The 24,724-nt window shown below is 42.6% G+C and overlaps 1 protein-coding gene across 1 annotated transcript in view; it reads right to left on the bottom strand.

Annotated features, from left to right (window-relative positions):
- Positions 1 to 17,261, bottom strand: part of cspg4ba (chondroitin sulfate proteoglycan 4ba) — a 58,870-nt gene extending 41,609 nt beyond the window's left edge. Inside the window, exons 1-3 of the mRNA XM_042331866.1 lie at positions 17,186 to 17,261; positions 8,529 to 8,692; positions 895 to 4,464 (exon numbers count right to left, since the gene is read on the bottom strand). Coding sequence (XP_042187800.1) covers positions 895 to 4,464; positions 8,529 to 8,692; positions 17,186 to 17,261 — 3,810 coding nt within the window. The remainder of the gene's footprint in view (positions 1 to 894; positions 4,465 to 8,528; positions 8,693 to 17,185) is intronic.
- Positions 17,262 to 24,724: the final 7,463 nt, after the last annotated feature.

The following is a 24,724-nucleotide window of genomic DNA, read 5'->3' as shown; positions in this document are numbered from 1 at the left end:
ACCTTAGAGGGGGTGCAGCTCAACATTCACTAGGTTGGTTCCTGGGATGAGGGAGTTGACCTATGAGGATAGGTTGAATAAACTAATAAACTAGGCCCCCATGCTCGGGCCCTGACACCTGACTGTTCAGCGCTTTGGGACATCCTCCCGCCGTGAAAGGCGCTCTATAAATGTAATTTTGTTGTTGTATATTCTCTAGAATATAGAAGAATTAGAGGTGATCTTATGGAAACCTATAAGATTCTTAAGGGTCTTGACAGGGTAGATTCCGTGAGACTGTTTCCCCTGGTTGGAGAATCTAATCTAACTAGGGGTCATAGTCTCAAGATTAAGGGTCAGCCTTTTTGAACTGAGTTGAGGAAACGTTTCTTCACTCAGAGGGTAGTGAATTTGTGGAATTCTCTACCGCAGAAATCTGTGGATGCTCAGTTCTTGAACATATTCAAGACTGAGGTTGATAGATTTCTAAAGGATAGAGGGATTCAGGGTTATGGGGATAGGGCAGGTAAATTGAATTAGGTTAGAAGATCATTCATGATCTTATTAAATGGCGGGATAGGCTCGAGGGCCAAATGGCCTACTCCTGCTCCTATATCTTATGATCTTATGGGATACTTCACTCTGCAACTGCAATATTTTGGTACTAAATAGCAAAGTGGGAGATCAGAACTAGATTACACAAGGCTGAGGGCTCAAGGACAGATCATGTCAGGAATCAGAACTTGCCACTTCCATCGGAACAACAACTCAATTGTTCAAAGCTGTTCCCTGGAGTGTTGCTTTAATACTAATAACTGTTTGGAAAACACAGTCAGACAGATATTGATTAGTTGGGTTATACGGAGAAGGTTATACTCAATTCAAAAGTGGCCGTAGGAGTTGGATTAATTTTACCTGAAGGTTGTTTTGGCTGATTTTCACAGGCTTCCCCTCCTCAACCAGTATACTGCTGTTGTTGACGATACTTGGGGGATGCTGATGACTTTCCAAGTAAATACGAATGCTGACACCTCCATCCAGCAGCACATTCTTCACTCTCACAGTGAAATTGAACTCATCCAAAAGATTGTTGCTGTTATCATGCTGATACACTACATGACCATTCTTCAAGTCATGCTGAGTGAAAGATTCCACAATGACGTCATTCAAATACAGTCCTCCGTGTTTGGGAGACAAAAACAATCTGTACACAATCTCAGTTTCCTCTTTAATAAAGTGGTTTGTAGTGACACTGAGATTGGCTGCTGTCAGAGACCTTCCTTGTCCCTTCTGTACCAAAAGCCCAGTGTTGTTGGCTATTTGGATGTAAGGGTCTGAGGCATATACCTCAAGCAGCGAAGAAGTGTAATGCTTGCCGTCGGTTACGAACAATACGAACCTAGCACTGTCAGCGCCTTGATGAGTGAAGAGGACACGCTTTTGCTCAAGGTCTTCTTGGTGGAACTGGAAGAGTTTTTTGGAGGTGTCGTTTATAAGAACAAGGTCACCATTTGGAATACCACGTCGAGTGTATAATAACTGTGCATCGTTAAAATCCGAATCAGGGTCATGATAGCACAAATCTTCAGTAGTCAGTAGCCTCTGACTGTTCCTAACAACACGGAAAACTTTATCTACTGTACGAACTGGTTTCTCATCGTTTTTTAATTCAATAGATATGAGAAATGTTCCCACAACAGAGTTTAAGTCAAAAGAGTCGGCTTCTGAATTGTCCGTGCTCCCTCCAGCAGAAGCTATGAACCTGAACTCATCACGTGTGGACTCAGAGTCATCATGCACATACATGAGGCGTTCTCCAATGATATCTTGGTTAGTAAAAGTGGTTATGTTGTCATTGCTATCAGCTGAATCCGAGCGATTTATGCGTTTCAACTTGCCAGACTTTGGGCTCTGGATGATAGTGTACAAAAATGTTTTTGTGTTTAATGTTTCTGCATATAATTCTGCCTGGGTTATCAGTTTTCCCTCTCCTTCAGCCACTGTAAGGCCTCTATTTGTCAAAATAATGCTGTTAACATCAGCTTTGATGAGTATGTGGAAACCATGTATGATCGACACTGCCTGCTTGAAAGAAAGCTGAAAGCTGAAGGAATCCTCCCCATCCTCAAGAGGTTTCTCAATAAGTTCATATTCCACCTTGTGGGCAGATACGTCCTTCTGACTGAAAGATGAGTTTTTCTTTAAAATCTCACCTTGCAGCAGGAGATGTCCTTTTTCAGGGGTGCTCACCAACTTGTAGTGCAATCCACTTTCAGAGACTCTAGCTCCTTCAATCATAGCATAGAGGTGATCAGAGTCCAGAGCTTGTTTCTTCACTTTATCGATCTCTAACCGATTATTTTTGAGGAGTCTAAAATTGATCCATTTCACCACAATGGGGAAGACGAGCTCTTTGCTTACCTCGTTCCCTACACTAACTTTAAATCTGAACTTGTCGTTTGCCTTGTGAGACTGGGGTTCACGGAACGTGCTGATGTATCGAACCCGGTTTCGCTCGATTGACCGTTGTGAAAAAGAACTAGTTTGTTTCCAATCACCGCTAGAGTGCAGCCTTTGAATATGGCCGTATTTTGGGGCCTCAGTGATATCATAGCGAATGTCTACTTCCTGCCCGACTGCATTTGTCTGCACTGAGAGATTGTAATTAGTGATCAGGACAACATCACCCTGTTGTACTGAAAGACCCGTCATATTGACCACTTTATAATCCACTGGTACAGCCATTATCCGCAACACCACAGTGTTACTCACACTATCACTGTCATTGACACGCAGAACAATTCTTGAAGTCCGAATGCCATTGTGGACATAAAACACATTCCCCATTTCCAACTCAGCGTTGGAGAACACAGTTATACGTTTACCAGGATTCTTGGCATTTTCCAAATATCCAGCGTCCGCATTAAGGTTGCCCAAAACTGAGAACTGAAGCGCTGCAGAATCTGTGTCAACATCAACAGCTTTAATCACATCAGCTGTAAGAAGTTTCTTGGAGTTCTCCAGTAAAACAAACAAGTTTCCTTTGGGAAGCACCAGCTGAGGAGGATCGTTGGTTGGAGTAACAGTAATATTAAATTGGTATTGCTCTTCTCCTCTCAGGTATGCTGGGGCCGCTTTCTTACTGCTGGTAAAAATAGCAAATGAAAACTGATCATGGGAACCCTCAGATCCATCATGTACATACAAAGCTCTTCCATGCCACAGGTCCAACATGGTGAAGGAATTCTGTTCACGCTCTGAACTAACATCCAATTTGAGTTTCCCATGGGTTGGCTGCTTGGTTATCTTGAAGATTATTTGTGACTGGCGAACTCCCAATTTCTTAAAGTCGAGTTTCAATTTTATGTGTTTAGATTCGAGGGCTGCACGCCCTCCTTCTGCAACTACTAGATTTTGGAGAGTGAGGAAATTACTGGTTTGCGTCTTTTCAGTAGGTTTGACCGTTGTCAAAGTGGTAAACGTAGTGGGGATTGCGGTCGTTGGAATAACCGTCTTCTCGGGTGTCGTTGCTATCAAAGTGGTCGGGCTCTCCTTTGCTGATGCACACCCAGCAGAAATGTCTTTTGTAACTAGCACGTTCTTTAAGCTTTTAGTCTCTGAATTAGCACTCACATCTTGTATACAGCCTCTGAAGGAACCTCCTCTTACTTTTCGTCCTGCGAGGGACATAAGACCAATTTCCACCACCTCTGCACGAGTGCTGTCATCTATACCACCAACAAACAGAGGGCCCTTCAGCTTAAGGATCTTGTTGCGGGGACTCAGGGTAACCTTCACCATCTCTTCATCCACAGTAAGGTAAAGATGCCTGGATGTAAATCGCAGCTTAACAGAATGCCAGTTATTGTCATTGACTTCACTAAGGGAGGAGAGGCGGGTTTTTCTTCCAGTTTTTCCAACAACAACTCGAATCAACCCCTCCCCAATCTCCATAGCAACAAAATCTCCTTGCCGCCCGGAGCTGTACAGTAACAGACCGAGTGATGCCGTAGTGCGAACAGCACATTCAAACAACCCCTCTGCTTGTGCGTTCCAGGAAGGGAACGCGAGGTATGCTTTGGAACTAAACAAGCTGATCGGGCTATCATCCTCAGCAAAGAACTGGTTGCTGCACCCTGCTGAAACTTCGTGTACGTTTTTGAAACCAGAGTAAGATCTTAAAGATGACAAGATGTCGTGCTGGTTGAAAACCACTTCATCGATGCAACCGCGAAAGTTACTCGCTGCCCCATCAAGATACGGTTTGTCAAATCCGCCAATTCCACCGACAAAAAGACCGTGTTGAAGGTTAAGTTCACGAGAAGGTCCCGGCATATTCACACTGCTCGTGAACTGCCCATCCATTCTCAAGGTGACATTTTCCCTTTCGTGGTGTATTTCAAGTGTGTGCCAGGCCAGATCATCTAGCCTTAAACCTCTGTCAGAGCGAAGACTCCTCTCTCCAGAACCAAACTCCAGTTTCACCTAACAATGAAACAATTTAAAAAAGAAATTATTTGTTTAACAGATACAAAGTTTTGTCTTTGTCTATAATAAGAGTAATAATTCTTGCATTTGATATAGCGTCTTATCACAATGTTGAGACGTCTCAAAGCGCTTCAAAGAATATATTGTAATGTGTAATGACTGCGTATTTCGTGGGAGAAACATATTTTGTCTATGCATGGATCTGCTGATGTGTTCAATCTAAAATTCTTCAATAATATATATAGCATGCTTTACACAGGTAGTATCTTGGAGTACTTGATAAATCCATTGATAATATGTAGCCCATTTCAACGTCCAGGATAATAACCCTCTGAGAATTAGTCAGCAAAGTTGAGTCACAAAGGCAACTGTGATTTTCATACTTGTCTTTGAACTTCGAACTGAAGCAATCTAATGTAGATTACACCTTTTAAACTGCCCAAAGGTATAATGCCCACTCACAATTAACAATTACCCAATTTGGTCAAGATTGCAGCTAGAAATCCATCTGTATTTACAAGGCCACTGCCCACTAGGTTCTGCATGGTTTGTCTCTGGTTTCCTGCATTTATGTAAAACACAACTTTTGGTCTTTAAAGAAATACTCCAGTGTAACATGTCACAGTTTTATAAACAGAAAACAAAGTTCCAAATATATATATATATATATTAAAAAAAGGATGCAAATTCATCTCAACATAAAATCATTTCCTGCTGCTCATGAAGCTTGGATAAATGGGTTTCTTTATCCAACGGTCTCTGTTATTGCAGCATGAGACTATCAGGATTTTAGAAGATGAACTAGATGGATCTTGTCTTTTTTTGTCTAGCAATTTCTACGTACCACTTTTTCTAACAATTTAACAACTAACAATTCTAACAATTAACTTTATGCCTTTGATTTTTTTCTTAAACAAACAATAATGTGACTGCGCTGGTGTCTAGACTGCAGCTGCTGCTCTCCAGACCTAGTGCAAAGGCTGAGCCCGTAAGATTTGATGTGGATCTGACTAGCTGGGTGCTTGGGTTCCTTGTGCTGCTTTACGACAGTGTCTCACTCACTAATGAACTATTCCAGCCGAGCAACTTTCAAAGGTTGGTTTTACAATTGTAAACAAAATCGCATTCCAATAATTCAAGGAATTCACAGCATGCATCATTAATGAAATGTGATAAAATCACTGGACGAAATCACTGATTTCTCATACACCCACAGTTAAAATCTTTAGCTCCAGAACAAAGTCCATAAAGATTTAAAAATAGAGATAGTAGGATCATGTTTCTGGTATAGCTGCAGCTGCTCACGTTTAAGAATTTTCCCCTCAACTCCTCTTGAGACTTGTTATGTCAAGTTACTAGAATTCCTTACCATAAAAAAGCAAAATCCAACAACAACAACAACAAAATTACATTTATAGAGCGCTTTTCACGTCGGGAGGATGTCCCAAAGCACTGACCAGTCAGTGTAGGGGTGAGGGAAGGCAAAGAGGTGAGAGGGCGACCAAAGGCACGATCAACAACAACAACAAAATTACATTTATAGAGTGCCTTTCACGTCGGGAGGACATGAAAGCGCTGGATTGAAAAGAAGGGTCTTGAGACCGGCCTTGAAGGAGGAAGCGAGGCGAAGGGACCGTAGGATGGAGTTCCAGAGCGTGGGGGCAGAGAGGATGAAAGCCCGGCCACCGATGGTAGAGCGGGTCGGGCGGGAGACATGGAGCAGGCCGGAGCCCACTGAACGGAGGGAGCGGGCAGGTTGGTAGGGAGTCAGCAGATCAGAGAGGTAGGAGGGGGCAAGGCTATGGATGGCCTTGAAAGTGAGGACAAAGATCTTGTATTCGATCCTTTGAGGGATGGGGAGCCAGTGGATTCGGGCGAGGGTGGGAGTGATGGGGTCACGGAGCCTGGTGCGCGAGAGTACACGAGTTGCAGAGTTTTGGATGAGAACAAGAACAAAAGATGAGAACATTTGAACAAGAAATAAAGAATTTTAAATTTGCAATTTATAGCATCTTAGTTGAAACATAATTACTGCCACACGCAATGTACCCATTAGGCAAACTCAGCAGAAAACCATCTTCCAAATTAACATAGATTTAATCTTTCCCCCAAAATTCTACAACATATTAAGTTTGAATGACAATGGACTTAAGGCTAAGTCAAGGTGAAATTTAGTTGAATGGACTGTCAATGTTCACAGTCAAGGCTTACATGGCCACTGGGTCAAAATAGTCTACTTCTCAATGAACTGTACCGCAGTAGAAGCAAAATAGATTAAACGTCTTCAGGAGAGTGCAAGGGAAGAAAAGTTGCAAAAAAAAACAAAATACACATCCAGAAAGAAGAATTTTAATTTAATGTAGTTATGAGATTTCCAATATAAGTTCATTAACATTCAATGGAAACACTTTGGGTTTACATGACTTCTTTTCACATCTGAAAACTGGATTCAATTTCAGTCCAAAATGATGATATGAAGGTTTATCTCCACTGACTGCAAACGCTCTACAAGGCACAGTCAACTCACTTCCTTGCACATAACTATGCATAATTCAGGACTGATTACAATTTTTGTGGGTCAGCTGGTACTACGTGGAGTCCTGTAGCTCAGTGGTTAGAGCACTCGCTTTGCAAGTGAGAGACCTGAGTTCAATTCCAGGCAGGGCGAAACCTTGGGCAAGTTTCCTTACTCCACACGCCTAATAATAATCCCTCCAAAAAACCAAAAACAATAATTAAATTGGTCATTTTCAATCTACGACTGTTTGTGGGACATTGCTGTGCGCAATTGGCTGCCGCGTTCGCCCACAAATATACAGTCAATTCACTTTACAGTGTGTTCTGTGAAGCGCTTTGGGACGTCCTCCTGACGTGAAAAGCGCTATATCAAATGCAAGGATTATTATTATTATTATTATTATTACTACTACTTTATTACTACTTTTGTATGGCAACCGCTATCTGATAATGCATCATTCATTATCAGCCGCAACATTGCCCAGCTCCGCCACTGTCTCACACCGCAGGCAGCCAAGACCCTCATACACGCATTCATAACATCCAGGCTTGACTACGCAAACTCCTTGCTTGTCAACCTCCTCAACTCCTCCCTCCATAGGCTGCAGATCATCCAGAACTCTGCAGCCCGTGGCCTCTCCCGCACCGGGCTCCGTGACCCTATCACCCTCATCCTCGCCCGACTACTGGCTTCCCATCACATAGAGGATATAGTTCAAGATCCTGGTCCTCACCTTCAAAGCTCTCCATGGCCTTGCTCCCTCCTACCTCTGTGCCCTTCTAACCCCTACCAACTGGCCTGCTCCTATCGCTCAGCGGGCTCTGGCCTGCTTCACGTCCCCTACCTCGCCAGTCCCACCAATGGCAGGGGGGGCTTCTGCTACTCTGCCCCCACCTTCTGGAACTCCATTCCGCAGTTCCTCTCCCTCGCCCCCTCCCTTGCCTGCTTCAAGACCCTCCTCTTCGACCGAGCCTTCAGTCACCCTCCTTCCCCCCTGCCCTCCACCCTCCCCGATCCCGACCCCCAGCTCGGTCTGAAACACTGACTGTCCAGCGTCTTGGGACGTCCTCCCGATGTGAAAGGCACTGTACAAATGTAAGTTTATTGTTGTTTTGTATGGCATTGGTTATCTGATAATACACCCAGCTGACCTGCTGGAGCTACAACTAAAATTGCAGTCTTAGCTATATCAAAAGAATGACTGGAATGCTGTGTTACCAAAGGAACGGCTGACGAGAGAAAAGGACAATCTTTTGAGATGGGAGTTGAGGAGCATTTTCAAGGCAGAACGGAGAAAAATCTGCTATTCTGTCCATGCTTTACCTAACTAAGGAGTTTATGTGTAGCATAACAGGAATACTGTGGTAAAGAAATCCATTTCATCACATGGCCGTGGATGGGTACAAAAAAATTGCTGTAAGAAAAATTCAAAATAACCAGCTAAGATGTTCCAGAAAATTATCTATGCTGCACTTTAATTATAATCACTCATATTTTCACAATCGATCAAGAGATTTTTAAAAAATGTTTTAAATCAGCATACCTGCACATGCCCTGACTGGAGCTCCACCAACCAGAAATCTGTTTGCCCAGCTGCAAGGAAAAGCAGTCCATTTGATTTTATGGTAAGGAATCGTAATCTGAACGATGTCTTGCTGGAGGCTTCCACTGTTTTAAGTTCCACATAGCTCTCTCCCCAAAATGACGCTGAAATAAAGAGAAACCACAAACACCATAAAATGTTTTGCACAGAGTAATGACAGCACTATTTGGAACTCTGGTCAATATAATAAGATAAATCGATCAAACCACAAATAACATTCCAAGATTCACAGTACTACTTTTGAAAGGCGATTTAGAAAAACAAGTATTAGTGGCACCAACATGTGGGCCAAAACTCCCTACGTACCACTGTTGATAAATCAGTGGCACTGAAACCAAAATGAAGGACTTGTAATTCGTTTAGGTTACACATGCACCTGACTATAATGGATTGCCAGTTGCTTGGGTGCTGAAAATAATGATAATCCTTGCATTCGATATAACGCTGTATAACGTCATCAAAATGTCTCAATGTGCTTCAAAATTTACCACGAGGTGTAGTGACGGAATATTTGTAGCCAAATAGCGAGACACTAAACATTGGCGCTGGCTTTCAAAACTGAAGTGGTTAATGAAGTCTATTTGGAACAAAGTACACACCTTAGTGAAGCTGAAGTTAGGCCTCCAGGTGATATCTGCTCTTTCCTGGAGCTCCAATAAAATCAAGTCATTGTCCAACATACCAACGAACCAATAGTCACCTCAAATTAAGCAAAGCTCCTAAGAATTAATGAGTGTAATTGTTCTTCAGAAGGAGAGTGGTTGGAATGTGGAATTCTTTGCCAAAAGCAAAACAGTTGAATCAGAGTCCAGAAATTCCTTTAACAAGGAATTAGATAAATGGTTGATAAAGAAAAGAAAATCACCAGCGCAGACCTAATGGACCGAGTGTCAGATTTGACTCATTTTCACTTAACGTAGGGATTTGCTGAAATGTTTACTAACAACAAGATTACATTTGTATAGTGCCTTTCATGACGGGAGGACATCCTAAATAAGCATCAGTGATGGAACTGACATGACAAACTTCACCCAATTAAAAGCTGAAAAATAAATGCAAACTATCTGACAATTAGCTAAATATGCTTGAATATTTTACTCCAAACTATACTATATTGTTGAAGAAATCCTTTCAAGTAGTCAGTATTTAAGAAAACCCCAAATCTAAAAGGATGCTTCACAGTGTACAATTTGAGATATTTTGTAAACTTTCATGGGGTCTTTTATCTATTATTTCTGCCCATTAGCAATGTGCCTCTGCTCCTATCTGGCCTCCTTATGCTGGAATACAGTTCAATGAGTACTGTTTGACCTCAGGGTTTCTACTCAAGCGGCCATTGTTCACATGCGAGCCTGGAGGTGAGTGTCAGCAGGTCACTTAACTGTAGAAGGAGTCACAGCCGAGCCTGCGCCTCTCTTCAACCTGCTGTCACATATGCACACAACTAATCCATAGTAGCTTTCAAAAGGGAATTTGGAAACATTTGCAGGGCTATGGAGTAAAAGCGGGGGGGGGGGGGGAGTTGGATAGCTCTTTCAAAGAGCCGGCACAGGCATGATGGACTGAATGACTTCCTTCTGTGCTGTAATAATCAATGGTTTTAAGCGCTCTGAGATGCCACCCTGCATGGAGGGCGCTATATAAGTCCAAGTTGTTACTGTTCTATGAAAATTCTGATTTTTAAAAAATGTTCATTTTTTCTTCATGGAGAACTACTTTCAATGTGCGTTACATTTGCATTTAATAAAAGAGCTAACAGCAAACAGATTTAAAATCTTATACACCTCTATGAGGTGTATATTATTGAGATAATAATACTAATCCTTGCATTTGATATCACGTCTTTGAGACGTCTCAAAGCACTTCACAGAATATACTGTAAATTGAATTGACTGCATATTTGGTGGGCGAAATGTGGCAGCCAATTGCACACAGCAGTGTCCCACAAACAGTCATGGATTGAATTTATTATTATATTTATTATTATAGAGATGTCTCTTTTGAAGACTGAAAAGCTCTAGTTTGTAAATAGTTAATAACAGTTCAAGTTTGTTGCTCTTCTCTATACTATCTCTAGGCCTGGGCAGCCCCCTTATATTGTGCCGACCTGAATTGTATGCAGTATACCAGGTGAAACGTGAACAGAGCACTATAGAGAGAATCATAGAAATACACAACACAGAAGGAGGCCTTTCGGCCCATCGTGTCTGTACCAGCTTTTTGATAAGAGCTATCCAATTCAATCCCATCCCCGCGCTCTCCCCATAACCCTGAAAGCTTGTTCTAGATCAACAACAATGTGCATTTATAGTCTCAGAGTGCTCAAATAATCCATGGAGTATTTGTCCCTCCTTTTTTTTACTTCCTATGTGTGTTTATATATGTATCCTTTCAAGATCTCTTGAATTGACTGAATCTTCTGACCAGGGTGATTAAAACTGATGAAGGGATTTGATAAGATAGCTAAAGAGAAACTATTTCCTTTGGTGAAGGAATCCAGAACAAGGGGGCAACATCTTAAAATTAGAGCTGGGCCATTTAGGAGTGAAATCAGGAAGCATTTATTCACGCAACGGGTAGTGGAAATCTGGAACTCTCTCCCCCAAAGTTTGTGGATGCTGGGTCCATTCAAATTTTCCATGACTGAACTGAATAGATTTTTGTTAGGTCAGGGTATCGAGGGATAAGGTATAAAGGTGGGTAATTGTAGTTGAGGTACAGATCAGCCACAATCTAAACGAATGGCTGAACAGGCTCAAGGGACTGAATGGCCTACTTCTGTTCCTATGTTCTGATTCTGTTCATTATGGATGCCCAATTATTTTGCCGCATTATTTTTCTTAAAGAGAACTGCAATACGAGGTATAAAAAAGGAAAGATATTGTAATATGGAAAAGCAGCACTACATTAATCAAACTTATAAACTAATGTATCTTGAAGAAAGAACATCCACCACATTGCTGGAATGTAAATACTCTCAAAAAACATGTTTAGACAAGGGACATGCTGCCAAATCTGCAGACAGTGAAATAAAATGCCGCAAGCACGATTTTCATTGAAAGATGTTCACAAATTATTGAGAACGGAATCCTACAAACATTTGTGAATGAAAAGACTAGTTCCTCCATCATTAGATCAGCATTAGAGCAATCCAAAATTAAAAAACTGTCAAAATGTTGTTCACCAAAATGTTTTTCCGCCAAGTAATGGCTATTATAAGATGTTTGAGGATGTGAAATAATTATGTCAAATTCCAAATTCACGCTCTAGATCTCAAACTGTTATGCATATATCCCAGACTTATCACAATTAGGTGAGACATCCGTAATCCTCAACTGTCCTGTTGGAAAGAGTCCTAAAAATAGGTCAGAACTTGGAGCAAAATTAATTTTGAAAATCACAGCCCCCCTTCGCAGAACAATAAGTAGAACTCCAGGGCAGAAACATATTTACAGTATGTTCAGTAGTTAACTGCTCTAGCTACGCTAACTTTAAAAACTTCAATTTTAAAAATGCTTTAAAATGTAATAATCTTCAATAATAAACTGCAGCCAAAACAGAGTGCAGCCTAATTCTGTTCACATGTTACTCTGCAACTCACTTCTGCAAGGATCAATCAGCCAATGTAACCTGCCCCGTATGCAGACAAAATATTTTATATTCCCAAGTAAGTCATTCCATTGGAAATGTGAAAGCAACCTTTGAACAACCTAGATACTGAACTGGAAGTACTCAAACTGTGAAAGGCTGCCACTGGCTCAGCAAATACTGTAGCTGTATCAACCAGCAGTGGAATTCCACTGCTTAATAGCTGCCTCTGTAAATCAGTGTATCCAATGCAACTCCAAACTAGAACAGAAGACTAACCTGAATATTTAAGAATGCGCAGTGTCTGGGGGAGTACTTTCTTTCATAAATACTTTCTTTCAAAGTACTTTCTGGAGCCTTCCCTTCTTCTATCTTGATTTATTAGGTCATTAATTATACTGAATTTTCATACACAAATAATCAAATTTATTGTAGACAATAGATGTTTATTTACTGATAAGTTCAGCAAAAAGTCTGAACATAAAGAACATAAACTTAACATACACTGGGAATGTGAAGATTATGTGAGGATTTGGAGCCATTCCATCACTAACATGTTAAATGTTTATGCGTGAAATGTTCTCCTGATTCTAGGATTAGTTGAAATGTGAATTAGTGGACACAGATGTAGAGGACAATAAATTTATTTTCTGTGACAATGAATGGCAAATCAAGCAAGAAGGGAAGGAGTTTGATTCATGTTATCCACAAAGGTAGTTAGGAGTTCATAATCTAGATTGACATTCCAATGTACTACTGAAGGAGCTGCATTGTCCGAGATGGCATGTTTGAGATTAAATGTTAAACAGAAATTGCATTCTGGTGAATGTTAGAAATTCCATGACACTACTTCAAAGAGCAGTACACTTTCCTGTTCAATCTTCCCCCGTCGACCAAATTGATGTTTATTGAAATGATATTTGTCTGAAGATATTCATAAAGGATTCAGGTCTTTGAGCGATTCTGGGATATTTCATGGAAGAGATTGCCGGTATTGACATCTAAAAGGATGTTAGGATCAATTAGAATAGTCCAATCCCTTAATTAATATGAAACATCTGAAAATATGGGTAATATTAGCCTTAAGTCTATAGTACCATAACATGTAGGAGCAGGAATAGACCATTCGGCCCTTCGAGCCTGCCCCGCCATTCAATCATGGCTGATCTTCTAATCTACCTCCAGCTAATAACCTGACCCTGCCTTATCCCCATATCCCTTAATCCCTTTTGCAATAAGAAATCTATCTCAGTCTTGAATATGTTCAAGGACTGAGTGTCAACAGCCCTTTGGGGTAGTGAGTTCCATACATTCACCACCCTTTGAGTGAAGAAGTTCTTCCTCAACTCAGTGTGAAAGGGCTGCCTCTGATTTTAAGGTTGTGACCCCTGGTTTTAGTTTCTCCAACCAGGGGAAACAATCTCCCACTATCTACTCTATCATGCCCTTTGATAATCTTATAGGTTTCTATAAGATCCCCTCTAATGCTTCTATATTAATAATCCTTGCATTTGATATAGCACTTTTCACGTCGGGAGGACGTCCCAAAGCGCTTCACAGAACACACTGTAAAGTGAATTGACTGTATATTTGTGGGCAAACGCGGCAGCCAATTGCGCACAGCAATGTCCCACAAACAGTCGTAGATTGAAAATGACCAATTTTTTTTATTATTGTTTTTAGTTTTGGAGGGATTATTATTATACGTGTGGAGTAAGGAAACTTGCCCAAGGTTTCGCCCTGCCTGGAATTGAACTCAGGTCTCTCACTTGCAAAGCAAGTGCTCTAACCACTGAGCTACAGGACTCTAATATTCTAGAGAATATAGGCCCAAATTGGTCAGCCTATCCTCATAACTCATCTCCTTCATCGCTGGCACTAACCTAGTAAATCTACGCTGCACCCCCTCCAAGACGAGTACATCCTTCCTTAAATGAGGAGACCAAAACTGGACACAGTATTCCAGGTGTGGTCTCACCAGGGCCCTATACAGTTGCAGCAAGACTTCCCTACTCTTATACTCTAATCCTTTCATAATGAATGCTAACATACCGTTTGCCTTCCTAATTGCTGCTGCACCTGCAGACTAACTTTCTGTGATTGGTGTACAAGGACACCCAAGTCCCTCTGAACGCAAACACATTCCAATCTCTCCCCTTCTAAAAAATAACCCGCTCTACTGTTTTTGCTACCTAGGTGGATGACTTCGCACTTCCCTACATTATACTTCATCTGCCACCTACCTGCCCAATCACCTAACCTATCTATGTCTCGCTGTATTCTTTTAATGTTGTCCTCTGTGTTGACACTTCCTCCTAGTTTTGTGTCATCCGCGAATTTAGATATATTAACTTCGATGTCCTCATCTAGATCGTTGATGTAGATGGTAAATACCTGAGGCCCAAGGACTGATCCCATCCCGCCCTACTCTTTGTTTCCTATCCGTTAACCATTCCTCAATCCACGTTAATATGCTCCCCCCAATTCCATGGACCCTTATTTTTTGGACTAACCTTTTATGCGGCACCTTATCGAATGCCTTCTGGAAGTCCAAATAGACCACATCCACTGATTCACCCTTATCTAGTTTACTGGAAATGTCCTCAAAAAACTCTATGAGATTTGTCAAACATGACTTCCCTTTTGTAAAGCCATGTTGACTTGGCCTAATTATATTGTGCTCCTCTAAATACTGCACTACCACATCCTTAATCAACGATTCTAATTTTTTTCCTATCACTGATGTGAGAATAACTGGCCTATAGTTCCCCATCTTTTCCTTTCCACCTTTTTTAAATAGTGGTGTAACATTTGCGATCTTCCAATCCATGGGGACTGTTCCAGAATCCAAGGAATTTTGGAAGATCAGACATAAGGCCTCCACTATCTCATAAGCTACCTCTTTTAAAACCTTGGGATGCAAGTCATCCGGACCAGGGGATTTGTCACCTTTTAGTGCTAACAGTTTCCCTAGCACCAATTCTCTACTCATGAAAATTTCCCTAAGTTGCTCCCTGTCCTTATCCCTTTGGTGCATCTCTATTGTTGGCAGACTTGTTGTGTCTTCTAATGTGAAGACAGATGCAAAGTACCCATTTAGGGACTCTGCCATGTCCTTGTCCCCCATTACAACTTCTCCCGTCTCTGACTGTAGTGGACCTACATTTACCCTCACGAGGCTATTCCTCTCAATATATTTATAAAAACTTTTACAATCAGACTTAATGTTCCTGGCTCGCTTACCCTCATACTCCTTTTTCTCGCTCTTAATGAGTTTTTTAGCTTTATTTTGCTGGTTTCTAAAACTAAAGTAGTCATGTGCCCTGAACCATGTTAGCACAACTGTGAGGCATGACTCCATAAAATACAATGAAAAACCCTACACGTTGGCTCCGCTTGTCTTGTGTAATCCTCAATGTTCAACTGTAAGCTGTAAAACACTCGCCTCACAGATTTGTCCGAAAGATGTCATAGAGCATGTCAGATTTGCCGCAAATGGGAGCACGTCTTACCACTCAAACCTCACTACCCAGCGGCAGTGAATCCAAGGAATAATATGCTAACCCTGCAAAACAGTGACTGCATCTTAAGGTAAATCCTTGGGAAGCGCTTTTGAGCTGTGCTCATGATGTAAAAGGTCAAATTCCACAACTGTTATTGTCACAATGCACACAGCTATAGGGAAAATCTTGGATGCATTGGATCAACTGACATTGGGAGCATTGCAGCAAACCACGAGCAGGTGTCACAGAGACATACAGCGGAGGGAAAGGACGCAGAGACTGGTTGTGGCACAGTCTCTATTTTACTGTCGTGCAACGGCACACGTTGAAATCCACTGGAAACTTCACTGCAAACTGCTGCTGCAGCACAACCTTCATTCCTGACTGAATCAATCAGAACATTGTCGTCACCAATAAACCTTCCCGACTGCACCGACTCCTTCTGCTGCTCAACAGCGATCCATCCACAAACACAACAACTGTCCCAAATCCTTTCGACCTTTAAAGCAGAGGGGGAGGGATGGAGGGAGGGAGGAGGGGTGGTGATGGGGTGGTGTGTGTGTGGGGGTGTGGGGGGGGTTCGAGGGCGACCCTGACACACGGATGGCGAACGCGCAACTTTGGAAGTCAATGCGCTGGAAATAAAAACAAAGTGAACGACAGCGCAACGGAGGGAGGAGGGGGGGAGGAGGGAGGAGAGGAGGGAGGAGGAGGAGAGGAGGGAGGAGGGAGGAGGAGGAGAGGAGGGAGGAGGGAGGAGGGAGGAGGAAAAAAAAAACAGAAACACCGAACAAAAATCGTTCGGTGGAGTCGCTTTGCAAAAGGGGACCTTTTTTTTTTGGAGCCATGGAAAGTGGGGGGAGAGGAGGGGGGGAGAGAGAGGGGGAGAGGGAGGGAGGGGAGAGAGGAGGGGGGAGAGAGGGGGAGAGAGGAGAGAGGGGAGAGGGAGGGGGGAGAGAGGAGGGAGAGAGAGGGGGGAGAGGAGAGGGGAGAGAGAGGGGGGAGAGAGAGGGGAGGAGAGGGGAGGGGGGAGAGGAGGGGGAGAGAGGAGGGGGGAGAGGGGAGAGAGATAGGGGAGAGGGGAGGGGAGAGAGGAGGGGGGGAGAGAGGGGAGAGAGAGGGGGGAGAGGAGCGAGGGGAGAGAGAGGGGGGGGAGGGGGGAGAGGGGGGAGAGGGGAGAGAGAGGGGGAGAGAGGGGAGGGGGGAGAGGAGAGGGGGGAGAGGAGAGGGGAGAGAGAGGGGAGAGAGGGGGCAGAGAGAGGAGGAGAGGGCGGAGGGAGAGAGGGGAGAGAGAGAGAGAGGGGAGAGAGAGAGGGGGGAGAGGAGAGGGGAGAGAGGGGGGAGAGGAGAGGGAGAGAGGGGGGAGAGAGGGGGGAGAGAGAGAGGGGAGAGAGAGAGGGGGAGAGAGAGGGGGAGAGAGGGGAGAGAGAGAGGGGAGAGAGAGAGGGGAGGGGGGATACTGCCTTCCCAGTCCCCTTTTTCAGCAGCCGGACTGCAACCGCTCACCTCCCCACACGAGCCGGACTGCGGACACCAACAGGCAGCAGAGCAGCCCCGGGCTGGGCAGCCCCGGGGGGTACATGGCCGCCGCCGCTGCACTGCACCTCTCCGCTCAGCTCCGCTCCGCACACGGCGCCGCTTTGTTGCACTGTCGCCGGGGACCGCTGTCAATCAAACCCCAGCGAGACGCTGCCCCGCCCCCCCCCGTGACGTGAGCGCGTCTCCTCCCCCCGCCACGCCCCCTCCCTATTGTCCATGTGTCTGTCCCACGCCCCGCCCCCGCCCCGCCCATCACTGCAGCTCTGCTCACTGGCGCCCCCTCCCTCCTGTAATAATAATAATAATAATAATAAATAATAATAATAATAATAATAATAGTAATAATAATAATAATCCTCGCATTTGATATAGCGCTTTTCACGTCGGGAGGACGTCCCAAAGCGCTTCGCAGAACACACCCTAAAGTGAACTGACTGTATATTTGTGGGCGAACGCGGCGGCCGATTGCGCACAGCAATGTCCCACAAACCGTCGTGGATTGAAAACAACCAATTTATTATTGTTTTGGGTTTTTTTTGGAGGGATTATTATTAGGGCTCTTGTGTGGAGTAAGGAAACTTGCCCAAGGTTTGGCCCTGACCTGCCGGGGATTGAACTCAGGTCTCTCGCGGAGTGCGGAGTGACTGGGGGATGGAGATCCAGAGGTTGGGGGCAGAGTGGCTGAAGGCTCTCCCGCCAATGATGGGGCGGGTGGGTCTGGGGACGTGAAGCAGACCAGAGCCAACTGAGCGGAGGGAGCGGGCGGGTTGGTAGGGGGTTAGGAAGTCACAGAGGTAGGGTGGGGTGAGGCCATGGAGGGCTTTCTAGGTGAGGACCAGGATCTTGAACTGGATCCTCTGAAGGATAGGGAGCCAGTGGAGTCGGGCGAGAATGTGGGGAGATGGGGTCATAGAGTTTGGTGCAGGAGAGGAGACGGGCTGGAGAGTTCTGGATTATCTGCAGCCTGTGGAGGGAGGAGTTGGGAAGACCGACAAGCAGGGAGTTTGCATAGTCGAGCCTGGAGGTGATGAAGGCACGAACAAGAGTTTCAATGGCCTGAAGGGTGAGGTAGTGGCGGAGTCAGGTGATGGTATGGAGGTGAGGGAAGGCAGAATGGGTCATGGCTTGGATGTGGGGAAGAAAAGACAGTTGAGGGTTGAACAAGACACCGAGGTTCCTGACTGGCTTGGTGAGTTGAAGTGTGCAGCCATGGAGGTTGATGTTGCCAGAGCCTGAGGTGCTGCGGCACTGGTGCGAGCCAATCAGGAGGGCCTCAGTCTTGTTCACATTCAACTGTAGGAAATTTGCCCTCATCCAGGACTTGATGTCCGACAGGCAGTCTGTCAGGACAGCAGTGGTCCTGGAGTTGAGGGTGGAGGCAGAAAGATAGAGTTGGGTGTCATCCGCATACATGTGGAAGTTGACCCCATGTCTGCGGATGATGTCACCAAGGGGGAGCATGTAGATATTAAAGAGGAGAGGGCCAAGGACAGAGCCCTGGGGGACGGCAGACGTGACAGTGTGGGGGCTGGAGGAGAAACTGTTAGAGGCAACAAAGTGGAGACGATGAGAGAGATAGGAATCGAACCAGGCAAGGGCATGACACTACTCGAAAAAGAGAAGGGAATTTCTCCCGGTGTCCTGGTCAACAATCCCCTAAATACAATTGGTTGCTCAATCCACGGTTGTTTGTGGGACATTATTTTTTTGTAGGGGTTATTACCCCCAGAAAGCGATCTGCCAATCAACTAACAACTGCCGGATTCCTATTTACTGCTAGGTAAACAGAGGCGTGTGGAATAAGGAAACTTGCCTAAGGTTTCACCCTGCCCGGGAACCGAATCAAGGTCTTCTCGCTTATGAGGCGAGTGCTCTAACCAAATCCAAGGATTATTATTATTATTACTTATGCAATAATAAAGTCACATTTTGCAGATCCACCCAACAATGGAAGTAATGCTTTCAGGGTATATTCCAGTAAATTGGGAGTGTTACACTAAGTGTTTGAAACCATGCTAGACTTCAACTCATCAAATAATAGGAACATAATAACAAATTATCTAGAAGATAATTATTGAAGCAGACAGCAATCTGCTTCAATAAAATTGACATTTTCACATTCTTTAGTGAATTATCAGGTTGCTGCTCATAAAAGAGTTTGCACGTTTTGACCCGCTATCTACATTATCTTAGCTCAATAATATTAATAATAATCCTTGCATTTGACATAGCACCTTATCACATCTTCGAGATGTCTCAAACCACTTCACAGAATATACAGTAAAGCAAAATAACTGTGTTTTTTTGTGGGCAAAATGCAGCAGCGAATTGCGCACAGCAGAGTCCCACAAACAGTCATGGATTGAGTGATCAAATTATTTTTATTTATTTTGAAGGAATTATTACCCCTGGAAAAGCAATCTGCCAATTGACTAACAACTGAATTCCTATTTACTGCTAGGTAAACAGAGGCGTGTGGAGCAAGGAAACTTGCTTAACGTTTCGCCCTGCCAGAACTCGAACCCAGGTCCTCTTGCTTGTGAAGCAAGTGCTCTAACCACTAAGCTACAGGACAGTGGTAGCAGTTTTGGTTCTGCTTCAGAACGTTAGCGCTTTGGGACATCTTCCCGACATTAAAGGCGCTCTATAAATCTAATTTTGTTGTTGTTGTTGTTGTTAAGGTTCAAGCCCCAAATTAGGGCTTGAGCTCATTGTGCTTCAGGTTGTTACAACATATAGCGCAGAAATCACTTTATTTAAATACAGGTATACTCTTTTACTGAACAAAGAGATGTATCAGCATACACAGGTCTGATTCCCTTCATCTCAATACTCCCCTTATTGTTCAGCCATGGTACTCTACTCATACAAGTTCAGTCAGGACTCTTTCCTATGTTTTCCAGCTTGTGTGCGATGTAAACTGAGGTCCCACCTGTTTGCTTCCAAATGGACATTAAAGAAAACAATATTTGAAAAGAGAAGTGAGAGTCTCTCTGTATCCTGTCAATAATCCTTGTGATTAATTGGTCATTTACTTTGCTGTTTTTGAGACTTTGCTGCTGCAAATTGGAGATTGCAAAAATACAGTTAATGGCAATTACTTGTGAGATAGTTTGATGTGATAGGTGCTATAAAATGCCTTTCTTTCTTCAAGACTGGTGAGAAATGGGGTGGGGAAATCTTAGCCTCAAGAATTAGGGACAATCCCTTTGGAATTAGGGGATGGAGTAGATCATGAGAGGCAGTCAGGTCTGAGGGAGAGTGAACTTGGGGGGCAGATGAAGAGGGGGTGAGAGAAGAGTGTCCAGAGAGGAATCATGGATAAACAAGACAACTATTTTTACACACTAGTAAACTCAAAGCACGTTATAAACTCTGCATTGGATGGTTCAAAGTTCCAAGAAATTGAAGAGTCAATTATACTTAAATTATCCTTACAGACACTATACTTTTTCACGTTCTAAGTCATTTCTCACTTATTTTCTGAGGTCAAAGATTTGTAATTAGGAAAAAAAATAAAATCTAAGGATAGGGTGATAAATGGTTCAAAGAATCAACTTAATTCGTACAAAGACTTTGATTGCCGTAGAGTATATATGATTACGTAAGCAGCAAAAAATGACTGTTTGGGTGTTTTCTTTACCTTTTAATCTTCTAAATCTGAGGTTTATCCACCAGAAAGCTATGTTTTTCATTTCATTTAATATCCAAGACCAGAAGCTCCAGCTGCCCGTATGTTAGAAGAATAGTTTTTAAGTCATTGAGCTGTTAAATACTGAAACGTGTTGAAACACACAGATCATTTTATTGTTGTGAAATCTAAAGGTAAAAGAAAATATTTGATGTATGTCTGTCTCATCCATCTATTTGTGAGTGTGACAAAATCCAGTGTTTATGGAGGGTGTAGGTCTTGTGGACAGGAGTAACACAATTAAAAATATAAGTATATAAATAATGATGAGATTTGACTGATAAAATAAGCCTGGCTAAACCTACCTGAAAACTCAAACGAAAATCAGTAACTTTTTTTTATTTTGTTTTGTCAACATCAGCAACCTAAATATTTTAGAGTCAAGATAATAATTATGTAAGAAGAATGTATATGAATGTACATGTACATGTACAATAGGTATATTGTTAACGAGGCATGCTGAAAAAGTCTCTAAAACTTTGTTCTTTTATCTTTATCAACAGCAATTATCCAAAGAAACTTAGATTACCTTGCAGTTAGATTACTGGAATTAAAGTTACTCATAACTATCTTCTATCTTCAGCACCTATATTTTCTTTCCATAAGAACTCTCTTTGAGAACCATTGTGTCTTTCTACCTATCTTTCTATCTTCAAAACACCTCCTGATAAAACCCATGACTTGATCATTTCTAAATGTGTCACTCTTCTTACCACCACTCTAACTGTTAAACACTTTGAGAAGTGTTTTTATGGGAAAGACATTATATAAATGTAAGTCTTAATGGAACAACTCTTAAGCTAATAAATCTTAAGGTGGGCTCCACCCTCCTGTTCGTCCCTCGTGCCCTCCGCCCCACCATCGATGGCCGTGCCTTCAGCCACTACGCCCTGAAGCTCTGGAACTCTCTCCCTCAATCCCTCTGCCTTGCCCACTCCCTCCCCACATTCAAATTCTGTCTAAAGACCTTCCTTTTTGACTGTGCTTATGGTCACCACCCCCATTTCTCTCTCCCTGTCTCAGAGTCAGACTCCGCCACTGTCAAGCACTCGGGGATGCTACCCCATGTAAAGGACGCTATATAAATGCAAGTTGTTGTTGTGGTAGTTGACTCATTTGCGTAAATGTCCATAAATTATTTTAAAAAGGAATTAGATAGATGCTGTGTGCAAATTGGCTGCCCAGTTTGTCTACAAAATACACAGTCACTTCACTTTAAAATAAATCTATGAAATGCTTTGAGAAGCTTCAATGATGTGATAAGGTGCTGTATTGAATGCATAGATTAATATTGTGCTTGAAAGAATAATAAAAGGTATGAGGAGCAACCAGGAGAGTGGGAGAAAAACTCCAGCGCACACTTTTGTTTTGGTCAGACAGATGTGGAAACCTATCACCTGGACTCCAGATAACACCTCCAAATTTCCTGATGAGATATTTGGCAGACATTTGGCTTCAGAGTGGTGGGAGGAACAGACTGTGACAGCCTGTGACAAGCCAGTCACCTTCATGCTTTAGAGGTCCAAGTCCCCATTATGTCTATATCTACTCAACATCAAATGCTTAATGCAGGTCCTCAATGAGTAGCGCTAGGATATAAACAAGCCCATGGTGACGCTGACTCTGCCTTCAGGATGCAGACTTGATGGACTGAATGTGACCTGTGCTGTAACATTCTATGATTCTACTGTATTTAGTCATAAATGAAGGATCAGTAAATCTTTCATCCATTAACATTGCTTAAAGCTGGCCAGAAGTGAAGAATTTTTTTTATCTTGGTGCATAGAATAACTTTAAGCCAGACGATTGCTAAAATAGTCAAGACCAGATGATCTATATTTTAGGGGAACATACACCTGTGAGGATTCACAATTCTCTTTGCAATTCTAACATTTATTGTATTTTTGTGTTTTATATTAAATGCCAGCGTAAGTTCCAATAAATATCTTAATATCATAAAAGAACAAATTGTTAAAGCTATTCTAACCCAGATTTTCTTGTACTGATGTTATCTATGCCTGGAAGCTTTTTTTTAATCATCAAACTATTTATGGTTATGTTTTTCTACTTATTCATTTATATTTTTCAGAAATCGAAATCTGTTTATGTAATTGAAAGTGGCTAAGAATATCTGACTCTCTGAGGTGATGTTCCTTTCTCTCTACTAAATTTTCCCTTTAAAAACTCTTCCCTCCTCTCCTCCAGGAATCCAATTCCATTTTCGTTCTACAGCACATCCAAGAGCTCTCCCAAGCTGTTTCAACTAGTCCAGAGGACACAGCCTGCGATTGGGGGGTAAATTCAGAACGAATCTAAGTAAAGACTATTTCAGTGAGCTAATAGTAAACCTGTGGAATAGGCTCCTTAGAGAGACGGTTGAAGCAGGAAATGTTGATTCCTTTAAACACAGATTAGGAAATAAGATTATGGGATACAGTACATAGGTAGTTCGGGACATATGCGCATGTGACCACAAGGAAGATGGAAGGCGAACTAGATGAGTCTTGGTCTTTTTTTTGTCTAGTATTCCTTATGTTCTTATGAACAGAAAAAATGGAGGAGCAGAGATTTCATCTAGAATTTTCTTAGAATTTTAAAGTGTCCAGAAATTGGCACATCCTTAAATTATGCTTTAACTTTGAAGCCAGTTTTGAGTAATTTTTGTAAGAACAACACTTCTTAAATTCTTTCCGGGTTACTGTGCACCAAAGTCCAATGTCGCTACAGTGTCACAAATGAACATTTTATTTTTCAAAATTCAGCACAATGTTTACACCATTTTTTTCTCCGTAGAAAACAGAAGTGGATTTTAGGTAATGTCAAATGGATTTACCAGCATAACATTGGAATGACAGAAAATAACAGTCCATACAGTATCAGTGCTGGAAAGCTACCAGAAGGAGGAGCTGTAGCATTTGCTGTCAACTAACTAACTGCTTTGCCTCCAGTCCTGGCGTCTGTAATTTGGCCGCTGCCCCTGACCTGAGCTACTTTCCTCAAATGATAATACAACCAACAACTCTCATTTATATAGCACCCTTCATGCAGGATAGTATCTTGGTGCGCTGGACAGTGACAGGGTTGGACACTAAACTGGGGGAGGTGACCACGTGCATGGTAATATTTCTGGTTTGCATCTGAAGAATCACAGCAAATCTTTGACAGATTCAGTACAGATATCAAAACACAAGGGTTACATTTCAATACAGATGAGGACATCCTTTTTCTTTAATTCCCTAAACATCTGAGAAAATGTTGTAGACTGTATAGTTTGGTGGGGCCAACAGCATTTTCTCTCCTCTATCACAAACAAAATAATGTAAACCCTGTTACACAAGAATTAGCAAACTTATCAGCACATCTTCAGTAAATTTTCAATGCAGGGACTTTATTATAACCTTATTTAACTTCAAATCCTGCATGTATATCTCCTTCTGAATATGGAAACACGAGTGGATAAACATAGAGGATAATGATTGACTGGAACAGGTTACTATATCAAATGCAAGGTTTATTTTTATTATTTATGAAGTGAAAGACCAATTTTATTTGGAGGATTGTTGCCCAGGACACAGGGAGAAATTCCATTCACTTTTCGATTAGTGCCCAAGATCTTTAATATACACCTAAACAGGCAGGTGGGAACCTGTTTAATGTCTCGTCCAAAGGACAGCACCTCCAATAATGCAGCACACCCCAAACACTGCATAGGAGTGTCAGCCTGAGTTCAGAGTCCCAACATGAGTCTTGATTCAACAACCTTCTAGTGGCAAAAGTGCTACTAACTGAGCTAGACGGACACCTAAGGAGATGGT

Source organism: Callorhinchus milii, unplaced genomic scaffold (assembly GCF_018977255.1).
Source record: "Callorhinchus milii isolate IMCB2004 unplaced genomic scaffold, IMCB_Cmil_1.0 Scaffold1, whole genome shotgun sequence".
Lineage (NCBI taxonomy): Eukaryota > Metazoa > Chordata > Chondrichthyes > Chimaeriformes > Callorhinchidae > Callorhinchus > Callorhinchus milii.
The sequence above is the reverse complement of the archived record's forward strand: the minus strand, read 5'-3'. Positions and strand labels throughout refer to the sequence as shown.